The sequence below is a fragment of the Ostrea edulis genome, chromosome 1 (assembly GCF_947568905.1).
Source record: "Ostrea edulis chromosome 1, xbOstEdul1.1, whole genome shotgun sequence".
NCBI classification, from domain to species: domain Eukaryota; kingdom Metazoa; phylum Mollusca; class Bivalvia; order Ostreida; family Ostreidae; genus Ostrea; species Ostrea edulis.
The window spans coordinates 33,328,773-33,346,724 of record NC_079164.1 but is presented as its reverse complement, the minus strand read 5'-3'; the positions used below and the strand labels follow the sequence as shown (position 1 = coordinate 33,346,724).

Below are 17,952 nucleotides of genomic sequence, written 5' to 3'. Positions count from 1 at the left end.
GAAGTAATTTATACCTATTAACAACACCCTTTGGGAGATTGGGGTAAGCGGGGGGGGGGTATTCTTAGTGAGCATTGCTCACAGTACCTCTTGTTGTTCATAATACATATATCCCAAATATGCCGTTTTGTGCATATTATAAAGGTACGAGTTTTCCTTAGCAACACAGCCATATTTTTAGTGTTTTAGCACCCGATTCACAGCCTTTTAGTAATCTAGTTCATACCGATGTCTGCCTCGCCTCATAGTGACATTAATTGAATCTTTCATTAGTACCCGTGTGGGATAGAAATATTCAACCAAGGTGACAAGATTCGCAATCTAGGACAAGGCTTTGCAAGTAAATAATGGAGAATTATGTTTCTCACACCTTGCTCAAAGTTTAGTATATGTTCATGACCTTGGAGAAAATTCAGATTTTCAAAATCCTCATTTGAACTTCTCTGCAAAAAGTAATTAGACAGGCAGAAAGAACATACCTGAAAATAGTTTACACTGTGTTAACTAAAAACCCAAGGTTGTCCACTTGAATTTGCACTATATAAGAAGCTTTCATGTAAATTTCATCTTTTCTAGCCCAGTAGTTCTCGATATAACATTTTTAAATGACCCCACCATATTTTGCCTTTTCGTGATTATCTCCCCTTTGAAGGAGGCATTGACCTTCATTTGAACAAACTTGAATTCCCTAATTCACCCATGGATAATTTGTATCAAGTTTGATTGTATTTGATCCAGTGATTAATTCTGACAAAGTTTTATAACCATCACTTTTGAGTATGAAAACGATTTAGAGCACGGAGTTGGAGTATGAAAACGTGCTCAAAAAAGTTTTATAACCTCTAGGCCTGAATTATGAATAGTGGATCCACAGATGTATTATCTCTACAAGATGAAGTCAGTTGCAGTCACTGAGGAATGGACCCGCTACAACCAATTTAAAAACAATATGCATGCCAAAGCTGGAGTATAAAACCAGACCTCTGAACTGCATTGTCAAATTCTTTTCCTGAAAACCTTTCAACTTATTTGGTTTGTTTTCCTTCACAATTATTGACCAAACACAGTGTGAAAGCTCTGCATTTATATATTTAATGACATCGTCTTGAAAAGATTCCACTTGACAATGATACATGCATAATCATGAAGCATCGTTAAAAGCTATAGTGCTAACTTTCACACTTCAATTACAAGAGTCTGGCCTTATCATCACCAATATACATATTTATGTATAATTTCAACAAAGCGGTCAATGGAACAATATACAATTTGAAATGAAAACTTAAATGATGTACCTATGCATGTAAATTGTATTATAATTTAGTGAAGATGAAAAAAGAACGATGCACATCATATTCTTGTGTATCAGTCATGAATTGCAGAATGTAAATACCGTGGAATCATCATTGTTCATGGGAGATTGATGTTTGTGGGTCACTCCTACCCATGAATTTACATGTCCTCCAACATCTTTTATATCAAGTAGACTTATCTCTCCTTATGACATTGTATCACTTACCCACTAAATTACGTCACCACGAACCAGCAAACTTTTGCTTACCCACGAACATTGATCCCCACGAATTAAAATGACTCAACAGTATTTCCTGTTTCACTTTTACATCACAATCCAGGGTTCGAAATTACCTCATGTCCATAAGTCCGAGACTAGTAAAATTCATGTTGGACTAGTAAACTCTCTATGGCACTAGTCCATATGGACTTGTGAAAATCAGGATCAATCTTGAATTGGTTAAGAATTTAGCTTTTTCTCTAATTCTCTTAGATGTTTGGTTTGATAAAATACCATTGAATAAAATGAATTTATAGGATCATTTTATATGATATACTGGATGGACTAGTGAAATGTTTGCGGACTAGTGAACATCAATGGTGACTAGTCCGTACGGACTAGTGCTTGGAAAAGTTAAATTTCGAATCCTGTAATCTGTCAGAAGCCTCGCAGAACAAAGCAGCACCTAGTGCAGAATCGCACTGATCACTTAATACAACATCAAGGTCACCATATTGGGTCATCACCTCTCTATGAATTATGGGATTTTTATGCATCACTGATCCGGTCCCTAGTAATTTTTTAATCCCCTTTTCTTTTAGATATGCAGAAGATATCATTTTGGATAAGTTAGATACTAGTCCTTTACAAACGGCTTCAAACACACGGTGTAAGTCCATATTGCTGGAGGTAATGCCGTAAACTTCTCCAAATTGTAAAGGAGCATGCCTCTCTCCAAAAATTGTGGGAATGACATTCATCGAGCCTTCACTTGGACTTGGTGTTGAGCATATCTGGAAAAGGGTACTCCATATTTCTTCTTCACTCCTGACAAACCCTGAAAGAATGAAAATAAAATGAAAACACAAGACACAGTGCATCATATAAAAGAATTCTTTCCCGGAGTACAGTGTGAACAGGTGGGGGAAAATAGCAACAGTCCTGATGAGAATTTGAATTCAAGCCCTCTGAATCTCTAGACAAGGTACTCTACAAAGTGAGCTACAGCTTATTAGTCATTGGTGATCGAGCCCTCTGACTGCCACAAACTTCTTACCAAAACACTCAATCCACTTCTGTATCATTTTGACGAATTGAGAGAGAACATTTCCACCATTTAAGCTTGCAGCCACAGCCAAATACTGCTTATTGAAGTATGGAAAATGCTGTATAGGGGAAGTGGGCTCGGAGAATGTTGGGACTGTTTCAAGGAATTCTGGGAAAGCCAACTGACAAGATGTTCCCATATTCAGCACTGAAATGAATTAAGATATTTCTGTGATATGATAAAGCTATATTTAATAAATCTTAATTCTATTTTGAATAGAATTAACTTTTCTTCAAACACACCTGGAAAGAAAATATTCTAGGCTTGATGAACAACTTCATAGCTTTCTCACTCTTATTATTTGAAAGATTGATAGATAAAGCTTTTTTTCAAGTCAGTAAGTATATATACATGTACAGCAGCATGGGAAACATAAGTTCTAACATACATTTCAGAAATTATGAAAATATACAAGGGTATGATCTGCAACATATCTCATGAAACGCATTAGCATTTCATGAAAAGTATGCCAGGATGAAGTGTTGCAGTTCATACCCACAGGCAATTGCATTGCTTGGGGTCGAATTTACTATACTTTACATAGTAAATTCGACCCCAAGCGATGCAATTGCCTGTGTTCATACCCTCATGTATTTTCAAAAATGAAATTCATTTTTATATTTACATTCTACTTTCATTCCTGTTGGAATTCCCAGCTTGAAATAGAAGTATCATAATTATCAAGATTCACACGTGCATTTTTCACAACTGCAACACATCCATAAGAGCTGGCTATCATTTCAATTTCCAAAAATATCAAAAGCAAAATAATGGAAATATAAATGCATGGATATAATAGTGTATCGTGTAGTCCTTTGGAGATGTGTATGTATGTTAATGGTACATTTATACATGTACTTACACATGTTTCAAAATCTAATATGTCATAAACACACCTGCCTCACGTGGTTCATTTAGAACAGAATACACGGCACACTGTGTGTCACCAAGAGCGACTAAGATTGGAGTTCCCTTATCTATTGTCAACCAATCAAACTGCAGGGTGCCAACTATTTCACCAGGCTCCACCACTTGTGGAAGCAGGTAGCATGGAAATGAAGCCTGTTCCATTCTGTTTCAGAAAAACATTGCATGCAATTCCATAATTCACTGCTATTATGTACTGCAAAAACAATAAAACTTTTTTGGCATTTGAGAATGGTATTTGTGAATTAGATGTTCATGCACTATATGTGTGTGTTGTTTTAGCATATTACTGTCAAACTATCTGAAAGTTTTATAGTACACTTGGAGTTACACAAGATGCACACATTAATTAATATGCAATTTTGTTGTGTACGATAATGAATAACTATAGCATTTCTTATTTTAGTTCAACCATGAATTAGCACTCTGAGACTCGGCAATAAAGGCATTAAAATATGAATGGAGCTAAGATAAGTGCACATGCATACAGTATTTACAGGATGTTTATGATATCAGACTTACAACTCTTTATTCCAACAACCAGCCTTAGAATCAAAATATCCCCAGCTGGCAGCAAGCTGATTGGACATGATGGGCGATTCCATTCCACAAAGTATACACACCAAAAAATCCATCACGGTCCCTGCCCTATCAAAACTGGTCAAGAAGTCGGGCTGGTGTCTCGACAACCAAAATATGGTAGCATTTCCATGACCAGTTGACAAAGGCAGGTGGGAAATGGGTTTTGGAAGAGAAGCAAGAAATTCTTCTTTGCATCTCTGGTCTTGCCATGTGTAAAGTGGACTTACATTCTTGATATGAAAATACTTCTTTTCTTTGATGTAAAATTCTTTCACTTGCTTTGAGGACCAAAGCAACACTCCATGCATCTGGCCTGTGATGCAGATTTTTTTTACTTTGGAAAGCATTTCAGGAGGAAGTTCCATCAGACATTGTTGTGTTTCTGACAGTATAACAGCGACATCTTGTTCAAAACCATTACTCCCTATAACACTCTTTGCACCTGCATTTGTGGGGCGAGAGACAGAGGCCACTTGCTTCCCATCTTGTACAATGCTTATTTTCACAGATGTTGTTCCCAGATCAATGCCCATGAAAGTTACCATTGCTTGTGTCTAAAATACAAAAGAAAGATTAGAAGTATAAGGACATTATATTAGTGAAATATTGTAATTCTTTATTTAGCATGAAAATTGAGAACATTAAAAATAGAAGTGTAATTTACACTGATTCATCAATACAAAAGTACCATGTATGTTTTTAAGTGACCTGTGCATTTTGGCAAAGCATTTTGTATGAATGTAGTTAATATCCTCACATACCCATCAAACAAGGTAGTAATTCCTTATCTTCATATTTGAAATAAAAATGGAAAAATAAATCAACACTTATGACATTTATGTTAATTTTCAAAATCCCTGCCCACTGACGTCATGACAATTTGCTGATTTGCATGCAAGTGAGAAATTTACATGCTGATGTAGCATATAGGGAAACCAACACACTGGAGCTTCAAGGGGTTATCACAGAGAAATCAGCTGGAAATGCACATTGGGAGATATCTTCAAATAAATTAAAGATACTTGCAACTATATGTGCTAAATACCTCTTCAATTCATATGATGAATCAATACTCTCTGTAAATGAATTAAAGCTCTCTCTCGCTCTCTCTGAATTGTTGCTCTCTCCAAATGAGTTAGAGCGACTTTAATGTTTGACTATAGCAATATATAGCAATTTGATGATTATGTACACTTATATGGTAAATACAAATTGCAGACTTGATTGATATTGGGACCTTGTGCTTATTTCTCTCTTTTCATCATCCCAGTCTTGTCTACTGTATTTTCTCCCTATCCATTTCAACTCTTGAAACATCTCACCAAAGAGATTGATAACATATCAGGATCTTCCATTATGTTGAAAAATAGGGCACCACTAAACCGGTATATGACACGCCAACATACAATATTGACCCAGGAATTTGAACAATTAAGAAACGATTATCCACAAAAGGATTTCGACAGAGTTGCAATAACAATGTATTTTGCATTAAATAGATCTAAGTCCAAGGGCTGTAACTCCTTCAAAAATAGTGGGACAGCATTCCCCTTGTAATATGCACATCTACACATTGTGATCTTCCTTTGTAGTAAGTTTCATTGAAACCCCCCAAAGGGTTTAAGAGGAGTTGCGAAGACAACATACTTGCATAAAAGAAATCTAAGTCCAAGGGCCCTAACTCCTTAAAAAATAATGGTGCAGCAGTCCCCTTGTAATATGCATCTCCACATTGTGATCTTTCTTTGTACCAAGTTTCATCAAAATCCCCTTAAGGGTTTAGGAGGAGTTGTGAAGACAAAGTTAAAGGGACAGACGGATGACAGTGAAATAGCATAATACGCCCACATTTTTATGCGGGCATATAAAAATGAAACCCTTTCCCCCAAATCTTAAAAATATTTGAGAATTATGAAGAAAATCCCATTATTCATAAAATAATGATTATTTACTTCACTTTAATTATCCCCCGAGTAAAATTTTGTAGAACATATTCTATTAATGATGTTAACATCGGAGACATGCATCGCATACCAGTGCATGCTTATTACAAACAGGTGTATAGCAAACTACACCCAGCCCGTGAAAGACATGGTGATGTGTAATTTAATCGACACTGTGGACGTGACTGGTTAACTTGTTCATAATAGTTTTATTATCTTGAAGAATCTGAACGTTAGAAAAAGATACTGGAAGAATTAATCTTGTTAAAGAACGCAGAACACCGAGGTTTGAGAAAGTTAAATGAGCAAAAGCTTTCAATTGTGACGTCACAGTAGAATGACGCAAAAACACAATGTCAAGTTTAACCATTTCATAACGCATTTCAAAACAAGAACGTAAACATTAAGTGAAATGAACAATTGCATTAGAATGGAATTTTTTCTTCTAATTTGTTATTCTTACCATTAATATTGACACTGATTAAATCTATGGATTAAAAATGCCACATATTTGCAATTAATTTTTAACAGAGCCATCTCACATGTGCCTTAAAATTTATCTTATAGTTTCTCCCTCAGTGCCCTCATCTGAAAATAAATATTTTCTTGACTATTTGATAATAAAACAAAACAGAAAAAGTGAATAGGTTGGTTGCATTCATTACAAGATCGCTTTTAATAAGCAAACATCAAATTGACAAAGCTGAAAAATCACTAATGAATGCATTTGAATTCAAAACTGAAAATGGGCTGGGTAGGAGGGAAGTCTTAAGGCACAGAAATACAAAAGCGACCTTTGTTGCTTGTAACAAACCTCGAACTGCCCGAACACTAACCAGCAGTAGTATAAATACTAAACGCTTGTGCATGAGCTCAAAAAATGTATTTACGGAAAATAACGAAAAACGATGAAATGTAAAACGTAAAGAAATGAATTTCTAACTGGAGACAACAGAGATGTCATCCTGCACAAGAGGGAGACATCACGAATTGTCTCCTTTACGTGACCAGCCCTCAACCAATGAAATTGACCTTAGGGCAAGCAGCTGGATTGATCGACATTATTTTGTAATGAAGGGGTCTCTTGATTCTCGGTCCAGCCATAATTTTCTCTTTCCTTGTATTCAGAGACTTATATAACATACTGTGTTATAAACGTTTCTGTTGAATTGTATTATGTCATGTGTGTATACGTATTCTACGCTACTGTGACTACACGTGTTTTTATGTTAAGATAGAACTTTTCTCTCCCCGGTCTGGCCCTTTAATTTGAAGGTTTAGAGTGTTACGTTTATTGCAATATAGTATCCATTCACCTCAGCGGTAAAAAGACCGTCAGTGTCCACAACACAGTACACTTGGCTTATCGTCTCTCGCACAGGAATTACATTTACGTCAGTAAAAGGTAAAAGGATATCTGTGAATTTCCGTATTAATCTACCTCCCATCACGATGTGAAGTTGATGATGGTGTAGATTTATAGTGCAGACTGTATTTTATTATACCGGTAGAAGGCCAATCTCTAAAGCTTACAAAAAGGGTAACAACATTGTCTTTGTTTGTAAGGCTCATTATTACAACTGTATTTTAAACGAACTTGGCATTAATTCCACTTTTGGTAATCATACTTATACTCCAACTGCCCTTTCAGAAGATGAAATTTTTCAAAACCATGCTTCAGTTTTAGACACATTTAATATCCCAGTCAATGGGTCGAATGAATATGAGTTACCGTACCTATACTGGATTCCTAAACTACATAAAAACCCTTACAAACAAAGATACATTGCTGGACCCAGTAAGTGCTCTACCAAGCCCCTATCGTTGCTCCTCACGAAAATATTAACAACTGTGAAGGAGAAACTTCAAACTTACTGTGCGACTACATATGCCAGAAGTGGTGTTAATCAAATGTGGATTCTAAAAAATTCTAAAGAACTTTTAGTAAACTTGAAATCGCAGAATTTTTTCCTCACGATAAGTTAAAGACTAGACTTTTTGACATCATAGACAGTTGCTTCTTCAACAAAAACGGAAAACAGAAATATTCATATCTAGTGATCAGTCATTCAAAAACTTACTTTGTTAAACACCACTCTGATTCCACGCACAAGTACTCTGAAGTTGAAATAAAAAAATATGCTAGAGTTCCTCATTGACAATATCTTCGTGGTCTTTGGTGATCAGGTCTTCCAACAGTCTGTTGGAATTCCCATGGGCACGAATTGTGCTCCTTTGTTAGCTGACCTGTTTCTATTTCATATGAAGCAGAATCTATTCAAAAACTTCTACGCGAGAAGAAAAAATCTCTCGCTGTGGCCTTCAATTCGACATTTAGATATATCGATGACGTTTTGTCTATTAACAATAATAGCTTTCATTCATATGTCGATTTGATATATCCCTGTGAGCTCGAAATAAAGGACACTGCAGAGTCGTCCACTTCTGCTTCATATTTAGATATTTTATTGAAAGTAATAATAATACCATATTTATATAACACCCTTTTCATACACTATGTACGCTCAAAGGTGCTTTGAGCAAAGTAGACGATAACGGCAAACTGACAACTCAACTGTATGACAAACGGGATGATTTCAGCTTCTCCATCGTCAACTTCCCATATTTATGTAGCAATATTCCATTATCACCTACATATGGTGTATCTCAACTGATTCGACATGCAAGAGCTTGTTCTGCGTATAGTCAGTTTTTAAATCGAGGTAAGCTACTGACAAACAAGTTGATGGTACAGGGGTTTCAACAGTCTCGATTGAAGTCAGCATATCGCAAAATCTATGGTCGTTATAACTATCTAGTTCGTCAATTCAACCTCGCATTGGGTCAAATGCTGTCTGACGTGTTTCATACCGATTGTTACATGTAAGCCGTTCTTGGCACACTGATTTTGACTGCGGATAACTCCGTTTACCTGATCAAGATATAGGGCTCACGGCGGGTGTGACCGGTCAACAGGGAATGCTTACTCCTCCTAGGCACCTGATCCCACTTCTGGTGTGTCCAGGGGTCATTGTTTGTCCAACTATCTGTTTTGTATTGGTTATGGGAGTTGTGAGATTGATCACTGTTCGTTATCTTCACCTTGCATAAATCGAAAGAGGGATGAGATAGACAGGGAATTCACACATTTCAGAGAAATTATTGCCACAAAAAAATTATAAAGGGGGGGGGGGTAATATTCATACTTCAGGTGCCTGTGGTCTAAGTGTGTATGGGGCGCCGAATTAATATAAACTCAAATAGGTCATGAAGATATCTTTTTATTTGAAGATATCATCCAATCAATTTATTTAGCGCATCAATTCAACTGATGTGCGCATTAATTCAACTGATGAGAGCAATAACTGATTTGATGAATTATTGCTCTCGTCAATTTGCTTCAATGTAAATATGGTGGAATTACTGTTCACAAAATTTAATTTGGAGCTCGGTAACACTTTTGTATAACGGCTCTCATCAATTAAATTGATGCGCGCATTCAATCACTGCGTGCAAAATTTAATATGATTATTTAAAGACATAGATCTTCAATTATTGGGGTTTATGTTAATTTGGCGCTCCATAAAATCTACAAGCAAATCTAAACACAAATACAGTCTCTCTCTCTCTCTCTCTCCATATATATAGTGAATTTCTCTTGTGTTTAAATATCATATGCCCTTAGATGTGTGAAGCAGTTTGGTTTATTATTGTATATTTCATTTTGTTGATTTAAATTTTGCCTGTAATTAATCAGTATTTCATATATAATTATAAATGTGTGCATTGCAGTGCAGAAATGTAAACTCTGACAGTATATTAGTACTTCTGAATGATTGTTATTTATTCATAGTGTTATAATTAATTGCCGTTGCTTGTTAAACTGTTCAATTAAAGAGAGCAATAATTGAAATGATGATAACTTCAAATAATTGAAGATATCTTCAATTATTTGAGTTTATGTTAATTTGACGCTCCCATAATCATATAACCACAATTCAATTCAATTCAATGTATTCGCTCAAACCATATTAAGCGGTACTTGAGGTACAAGCAATATAATACATGCAAGAAAAATCGTCAGAGGTTCATACATGAAACAATGCAACTTTCTTAGACACCAGTATGTATTGATTGAATATTGTTTAACGTCCCTCTCGGGAATATTTCCCTCATATGGAGACGTCACCATTGCCGGTGAAGGGCTGCAGAATTTAGACTATGCTCAGCGCTTATGGCCATTGAGCAGGGAGGGAGCTTCATCATGCCATACCTGCTGTGACACGGGACCTCGGTTTTTGCGGTCTCGTCCGAAGGACCGCCCCATTAAGTCGCCTCCTACGACAAGCAAGGGGGCACTGAGGACCTATTCAAACCCGGATCCCCACGGGATTACACGTACTGTATGTATAAGTAAACATAATTATAGTAATACGTTTAAGAGGTAGCAGAAGAACAATTACGAAGAACAACAGCTAGCAATCTAAAAAAAAATATGAGAAATACCAACACAGAGATTTCTTAATATTTAAGAATACATACAAATTGGAATAATATCGCAAGCCTGTGTTATTTTCTACGGAAGCATACATGGCAACTGCCCATTTCAAAAACAACTTAATGCTGAGAGGTTATTTTTGAAAGATTTAGAATAGTATACATAGATACGTAGCATCGTTTTTCAAAGTGTGGGGACAATCCAGGGCTAAGCCCATTATATCTCTATATCTATGGTATCACAGAGTTCGGACCCAAAACTGGCTTAGCCGCTGTGGGACAGTCGTAGGAGAAATTTTGTTCTATTGTCAACAAGCAGAAAACTTCATACTCTTAAACTGGAGGGAGGGGGCTCCGTTCGTCTTCAATTCATTCATCATTACATTTTTACCACTCCCCACTACCATAGAATTTGCAAAATGCTGACTTAAAGGAGACTGTTGAAACCTCTGTACCATCAATTTGTTTTTCAGTAGCTTTGCCTTGATTTAAAAACTGACCATTCGCAGAACAAGTTCTTGCGTATCGAATCAGTTGAGAGATATAAACACCATATGCAGGTGATAATGGAATATTGCTACATAAATATGGGAAGTTGACGATGGAGAAGCTGAAATCATCCCGTTTGTCATAAAGTTGGGTTGTTAGTTTGCCGTTAATCTACTTTCAATAAAATATCTAAGTATGAAGCAGAAGTGGACGACTCTGTGGTGTCTACTAATTTGAGTTCACAGGGATATATCGAATCGACATATGAATGAAAGTTATTGTTAATAGACAAAACGTCGTCGATATATCTAAATGTCGAATTGAATGTCACAGCAAGAGATTTATTCTTCTCGCGTAGCAGTTTTTGAATAAATTTTGCTTCATATGAATATAAAAACAGGTCAACTAACAAAGGAACACAATTCGTACCCATGGGAATTCCAACAGACTGTTGGAAGACCTGATCACCAACCTCTTCCCAAGTCAAGGGTTTCTAATCTGCTCCTCTCCACAAACGTAGGAGGGTAGTGCATCAGAAAAGAAGATGGATCACCAAAGACTACGAAGATATTGTCAATGAGGAACCCTAGCAGATATTTTATTTCAACTTCAGAATACTTGTTCGTGGAATCAGAGTGGTGTTTAACAAAGTAATTTTTTTGGATGACTGATCACTAGATATGAATATTTTCGTTTTCCATTTTTGTTGAAGAAGCAACTGTCTATGATGTCAAAAAGTCTAGTCTTTAATTTGTCGTGAGGAATGGTTGTGTAAAGTGTTGAAAAGTTATACGTTTTGATGTTGTTGATTTGAGAATAGTTTTGCGATTTCAAGTTTACTAAAAGTTCCTTAGAATTTTTAGAACCCACATTTGATTTAAACCACTTCTGGCATATGTAGTGGCACAGTAAGTTTGAAGTTTCTCCTTCACAGCTGTTTTTTGTGTGGAGCAAAGATAGGGCTTGGTAGAGCATTTACTGGATCCAGCAATGTATCTTTGTTTGTAAGGGTTTTTATGTAGTTTAGGAATCCAGTATAGGTACAGTAACTCATATTCATTCGATCCATTGACCGGGATATTAAATGTGTCTAAACCGGAAGCAAGATTTTGAAGAATTTCATCTTTTGAAAGGGCAGTTGGAGTATAAGTACGATTACCTTTTGGTATTAATGCCAAGTTCGTTTAAAATACAGTTGTAATAATGAGCCCTACAAAGGCAATGTTGTTACAAGCTTTGTCAGCTGGAACCAAAACATATTCCTCATGAAACCTATCTAATTCTTTTATCACTTCTGGTTTTACTAAACACAGGATAGATGGTATTTACTTTTGTTTAAAAATGTCTAATGTGGGATTTTAATATTCCTCCTATACTTTTATTCCATTCTGACAATGTATCAATTTTTTTCTTTTCGATATTTAGCCCATCGTCTGGCATAATCTTCGACAGAATTCATAATAGTGATTTTCGGTCCTCATTTTTCTTTGGTTGTATGAGAGGGGGGGGGGGGATTTTACTACACAGCCGTCTTTCCCTGGGGGTAATCCCGATATATAGCCAAATTTCCGTGGAGAAACTTCTAAATAGCCTGATGAAGAATCGACTAGGAGAAAAGACACTACACAACATCGGTTAATATATATGCTCGACTCAAATGTCGAATCTTGACAACTGTGATTTGAATTGACATTTGTATAATCTACTGCATCCCGTGTTCGAATTAAAGCATGTGGACATTGAATTTCGTTAGCGATCTGACAATCTCGTAAGCATTAGAAATGTTTACACTTTCTTTTTATCAATTTACTTTAATATGCAGAATCATTTACTGTGGGCTCATTTAAATTCGTAGGGCCAATTTTCATGGATTGTCAAACTTTTACACTTTTGTTTGGATATTTAATTTCATAGACATAGCTTCTGTACTTTAAAACATTAAATTCGTGGGATAGTGGTATACTCGAAAATTGAGCTCCACGAAATCTAACGATTCCCCAGTAATCTCGTGCAAAATAAAGATAGTATGTCACATCAAAGGAGATATTTTACCGTTTGGTTTCTCTACAAGATCCTAAAATTTCCAACACTTTTAATAATCTATAATTGTTCTATAATATATCAAATTAAAATACAAATCAGCAGATTTCAGAATTTTAAGTTTAATTTATACTTTCGTTAAAGAGGGTATCGAATAGCGTCCGTTGTTAAACTATTGGTGCGTGTCAGAGAAAAAAATCACGTTAGAGTTCAACAGAATTTTCACCAGATATGTACTATTTCATGGCTAGCAATTTTGAGGCGATTTCTTGGGAGAGACGGCTCTGCGTAAGTTGAACGTTGTGACAAACTAAAAGAATGAAAAAGTTTACGCTGTGAGAGAAATATTACAAATTTCTTGTGATAAAACTCATTTCTAACACCCCCACCCCCAACAAAAGTTTCAATGAGCCCTGGTTGGGGTTGTGCGGTCGATCTCTGGCTGCTTCTGTTAAAACTTAACAAAATAAAACAAAACAGTGAAAGATTCGTTGAAAGTAAATAAAAACTACATGTACTAACATTCCATTCCCATGCAATAAACTGAAAATTGAATCTTAAAAGCGAAACATTATCATTTTAACAGTGGTTGCTTGTTGCAACATGTTGTTGATGCAGGATGAAGATTATTGCAAAATCTATATAGTCTGGGATTGTCGCACTATTAAACTTCGGCTTAGATGATTGGAAAGGCTTTGCGACGAATAAAGGAGTCCCAATTCTGTCTCTAATGTGGTCGAGAAACTTATGATTTCGATTGTCAAAATCAAATGCATATCCCAGTCTTAACAATGCCAGAATCTCGCGTTCCTTGCACTCGCAGCTTCTTATGTTGTTAAGGTTGACCAGAGAGATTTCTTTGTGTTTTGTCATCTTATAATGGTTCCATATGTATTTCCATTCAAGTGCTTGTCTCTCCCATAGAAAATGTCCCCTCTTGTTCTTTGGTAAGAATACAACAAAAATTTTGCACCTAGAAGCCAGCTCAGAAATCTGATCTTCCAATAACTCACCTAGCTGAAAGTCACGATCTGGCCAAAAAACAATTTTATAAAATCGGAATCATTTTCGTCACACGAAATGCAAATGTCATGGCTATCGGGTCTGGCAAACCTCGGGTTGTGCTTTGAGAACATCCTCCGCTTCATAAGAAACAGTTCAACGGATAAAGCAAACGGGAATCAGGATTAATAACAAAGCATGGAGGGCATACTTAGTCAAACCGCCACTGCAATCTAATGTTAAGTCTAGAATAGAAGTCTTTGAATTTCGACAGGTAAGCGTTCCATGACTGGAACAAAATTCTTTTTTGGAACCAAGTGGTTATCCGAACATCATCACAAGTACAAGGTAACTGTACTGAAGTGAAATCAAAAGCACAAACGTCTCTCACATGCATTCAAAATTGATTTAGAAACTGACGTCAGAAAAGTTATTTTTCACTATTGATATCTGCCTTATAATAGCACAAACAGTTGCTACCAGGACAGCCTTCAAAAACTTAAATTTTTGTTTTGAATACTGATGTGTTGTGCGACTGGATCACCTTGCAAACTATCAACGTCTTGTCAAATGGATCCCGACATCGGAGTGGTATAAACTCCTTTTCCCGCATACAGATTTCTTGAACTGTTTTCATTATGGAATACATGGCGCTATTGCAAGGCCAGGTAAAATTTCCAAAGTGAAAGGAATAAAGAAAAACTTTTCCTAAAAGTGTTGGATTGTCCTCTATATAATAGGTCTGGAAATGTTCCTAAACAAGTCGATTTAGAACAAGTCCATTCACTGCAGATGGAATTTTGAAAATCTACAAAACCGCCTCGTTCGTAAGGTAATGAGCCGAAGTGTCCCCTATCCACTAACGTTTTGAAAGAAAAATTTCCCGAATTTTCGAACTCGCCAATACATACATTGTTTGAGTAGTCCAAATACTTTATGACTCGATCCAGAAATACGTTCGAGATATCGAGGTTTTTTTTATTCGATTGTTGGAAAAATTCATTTCGAGAAGGGCTAAAGCGGACTAAGTCAATGTATATGGTTCAATCGTCTTTATCTGATTGTAGGAAAGATCAAGACAAGTTAGAGAATGACATTTTTGAATGTGGGTAATCATATTGTGACTGAGATCCAGTTCGCTCAATAGATATAAACATTGAATGTTCTCCAGTTCTTTTATTCTGTTGTTTGGGAAAATAAGTTTAATAGTGGTTTTAAAATCACAAATATTATCTGGTATCCAGCTTAGGTACCCCGTATGGTGACAAACGAACAAATAATTCCATGCGTACTTCTCGTATTCCAAGGGGTCTGGAAATACATGTACGGCGGCGTTTCCAGCAGACGTAATGTACTCGACGTACAAACAATATATGCTACCGTTGACGTCATAAAAGGACAGGTTGTTGCGATTACATTTCCCGTTGGTACATGACTCACATCGCGTCTATCTGCTCCTTTCTTTGATGTTCTTGATTCATTGGCAACCCAATTTTTGTTAATCTTCAAAATGTCTGATAAAGGGAAATTGTTTTGTTTTTTTTAAAAAGAGATTCATTTTTATATATATGTACAGTAACTATTACATAAATTGCCAAAGGAGGTTTAATGATCTTGCATTATCTCCCAATGTAATTACATCAAAGTTTTTTGTCCTCCTATAAACTCAGATTAATTCAGTTAAACATTTGTCGATGACCTTGATTGTAATAACATGTTTGATAAAAGAAATATGTTCTAAGCATGTCTGGGTATCTCTCGTTCTTGAATAAAGGTAATGCAAATCTCACTATTGAAGACAATTTTGGATTCCCATAGTTGTTTTATCTTTCCAAAGACCAATTTAACAGCTCTTTGGAATCGAAGATATCTCCAATCACTTCAAGATACCCTAATGAATTAAAGTTCCCGATTCCTGCACCACCCTCTTTCATTTATTTTAAAATATAAAAATGTGTCAAGATTTTATCCCCCCCCCCTCCACTTAGAATGCCTTTGCAAGAAGCCAAAAATTCATGACGCTGTCAAAATCAAGAATTCGGGTAACAAGAGGTCCATGGGCCACATCGCTCACCTGAGTCACCTTGGCTCATATTTGAAGATTTTCCCTACACCACAGGGGCTAAGCCCGTTATGGTATCACAGAGTTCGGGCCCAAAACGGGCTCAGCCCCTGTGCCCTACACATTCGCATGTAAAACTTTGATCCCTATAGGCCCTAACCTACCCCAGGGGCCATGATTTTTACAAACTTGAATCTGCACTATAGAAGATTTTCCCTATATATCCGATGTAAAACTTTGGCCTAAGGCCAGGGGCCATGATCTGAACAAACTTGAATCTACTTTGTACCAGGAAGCTTTCAGGTAAATCTCCACTCTTACGGCCAAGTGGTTCTTGAGAAGAGGACTTTCAAAGATTTTCCATACATTCGCATGCAAAAAATTTGATCCCCTATTGTAGCCCCACCCTATCACCAGAGGACATGATTTTAACAAATTTGAATCTCCACTATGTCAAAAAGTTTTCATGTAAATTTCAACTTTTCTGGCCCAGTGGTTCTTGAGAAGATTTTTAAATGACCCCACCCAGGCCCTATTCTGTATTTATGTGATTAAATTTCCTTCTTTTGAACAAAATTGAATTCCCTTCATCCAAAGATGATTTGTACCAAGTTTTGTTGAAATTGGGCCATTGGTTCTGGAGAAGAAGTCGAAAGTGTGAAAAGTTTACAGACAGACGACGGACAACGGGTGATCAGAATAGCTCACTTGAGCTTTCAGCTCATGTGAGCTAAAACCTACTGGCAGTAACTTGAACCTCTCCAATTCAATTGTTGTCTTTGTTATTGAACTCATTCATTCAGAGAGAGTATTAATTTAGTGGGAGATATCTTCAATAGAGCTATAATTATCTAAGGGAATAAAACATCGTCATAATGGTAGACTTCCTTTTGGAACGTGAATGAAAATATCAACATCAGCAAAATTTGTATAGTCCTTTTATGCAGTTTTAAGTCAGAGTCAGAATTAGGGCTACATAAGACTATTTGTGAACTTGGGTCTTTTCAATTTAAAATGGTTGCTTTGCAACTCCCTATTTTCAATGTCTTAGTTTTCTTATACAGAGAAACCAAACAGTGAGTTTGTCTACAAAACTCTTTCCACTTTCATCCAGAATTCCCTTGAGAAAAAGCATTCAAATCCATTTTATTCCAAGATATTCATAGTTTCATCATTAAATACATGCATCAGAAGTAAAAGTTAAGTATTCACAAACGTAACATTTTTCCTAGATGAATGGCATTGGCCACCATATTTGAAGCACTTCTCATGTAGTGAAAGACAAGTGGGCATTTGGAGGTAGCGTGATGATCTATAAAGAGTCAAGGCAAACAAAGGGAACTACAGAGACTTTCCACTACTTTTATGCAATGGAAAAACAAATGTACTTTGAATGCTATGGATTGATAATAATAGGACACGTGTAAAAAAGATGGACATTCTAAATATTCATATATACATCCTGTAGGTATAAAAAAAAAATAATAAGACGATTAATTCCCATTGACTTTAAACATACAAACTTTTTCCTTCAAAGTTTATAGAAAATATTTTGCAGCTTTGCACTATTCATAATATGGAAATATATAAATGGATGAAAGCCAATGAAATGAAGTTAAATACTGTGGAATCATGATGTTTAATGGGGGTCTCAGGTCTTTGTGGATTTCATGGGTACACCTATGGATTTGAAACCTTCACAAGTACACAGTTTTGTAAAGTTTCAATGTACAGAAAACACATTCACATTACATCCCAACACAGTCAATGATTGATTGATTAAATATTG

General features: G+C 36.1%; 2 protein-coding genes across 4 annotated transcripts in view; both read right to left on the bottom strand.

The window, feature by feature from the left end:
• Positions 1-1,069: 1,069 nt before the first annotated feature.
• On the bottom strand, positions 1,070-7,464 carry LOC125659605 (sedoheptulokinase-like). 2 transcript variants are annotated; one of them, XM_048891342.2, is made up of 5 exons: positions 7,390-7,464; positions 4,071-4,684; positions 3,518-3,693; positions 2,571-2,768; positions 1,070-2,351 (listed from the first exon to the last, which is right to left on the bottom strand). In XM_048891342.2, exons 2-5 carry the CDS (start codon positions 4,673-4,675, stop codon positions 1,912-1,914), a joined length of 1,419 nt encoding a protein of 472 aa, XP_048747299.1. In that variant the 5' UTR covers positions 4,676-4,684; positions 7,390-7,464; the 3' UTR covers positions 1,070-1,911. The 2 variants fall into 2 exon arrangements, with proteins under 2 accessions (XP_048747299.1, XP_056002017.1); XM_056146042.1 differs by lacking the exon at positions 7,390-7,464 and adding an exon at positions 6,537-6,645.
• Positions 7,465-17,293: 9,829 nt separating this feature from the next.
• The window catches only part of LOC125660711 (DNA replication ATP-dependent helicase/nuclease DNA2-like), a 50,161-nt gene continuing 49,502 nt past the window's right edge, over positions 17,294-17,952 (bottom strand). For both annotated transcript variants that reach the window (XM_056146036.1, XM_056146037.1), the window contains one exon: positions 17,294-17,475. In XM_056146036.1, the coding sequence (XP_056002011.1) occupies positions 17,431-17,475 (45 nt within the window). In that variant the 3' untranslated portion in view covers positions 17,294-17,430. The remainder of the gene's footprint in view (positions 17,476-17,952) is intronic.

Excerpts from the sequence above, each read along its gene's own strand:
- LOC125659605 (XM_056146042.1), bottom strand. Across the intron at positions 3,694-4,070 it reads GGTTGTTGGAATAAAGAGTT|AATGGAACAGGCTTCATTTC; the intron begins GTAAGTCTGATA and ends TTTCTGAAACAG. Across the intron at positions 2,352-2,570 it reads GAAGTGGATTGAGTGTTTTG|GGTTTGTCAGGAGTGAAGAA; the intron begins GTAAGAAGTTTG and ends TCATTCTTTCAG.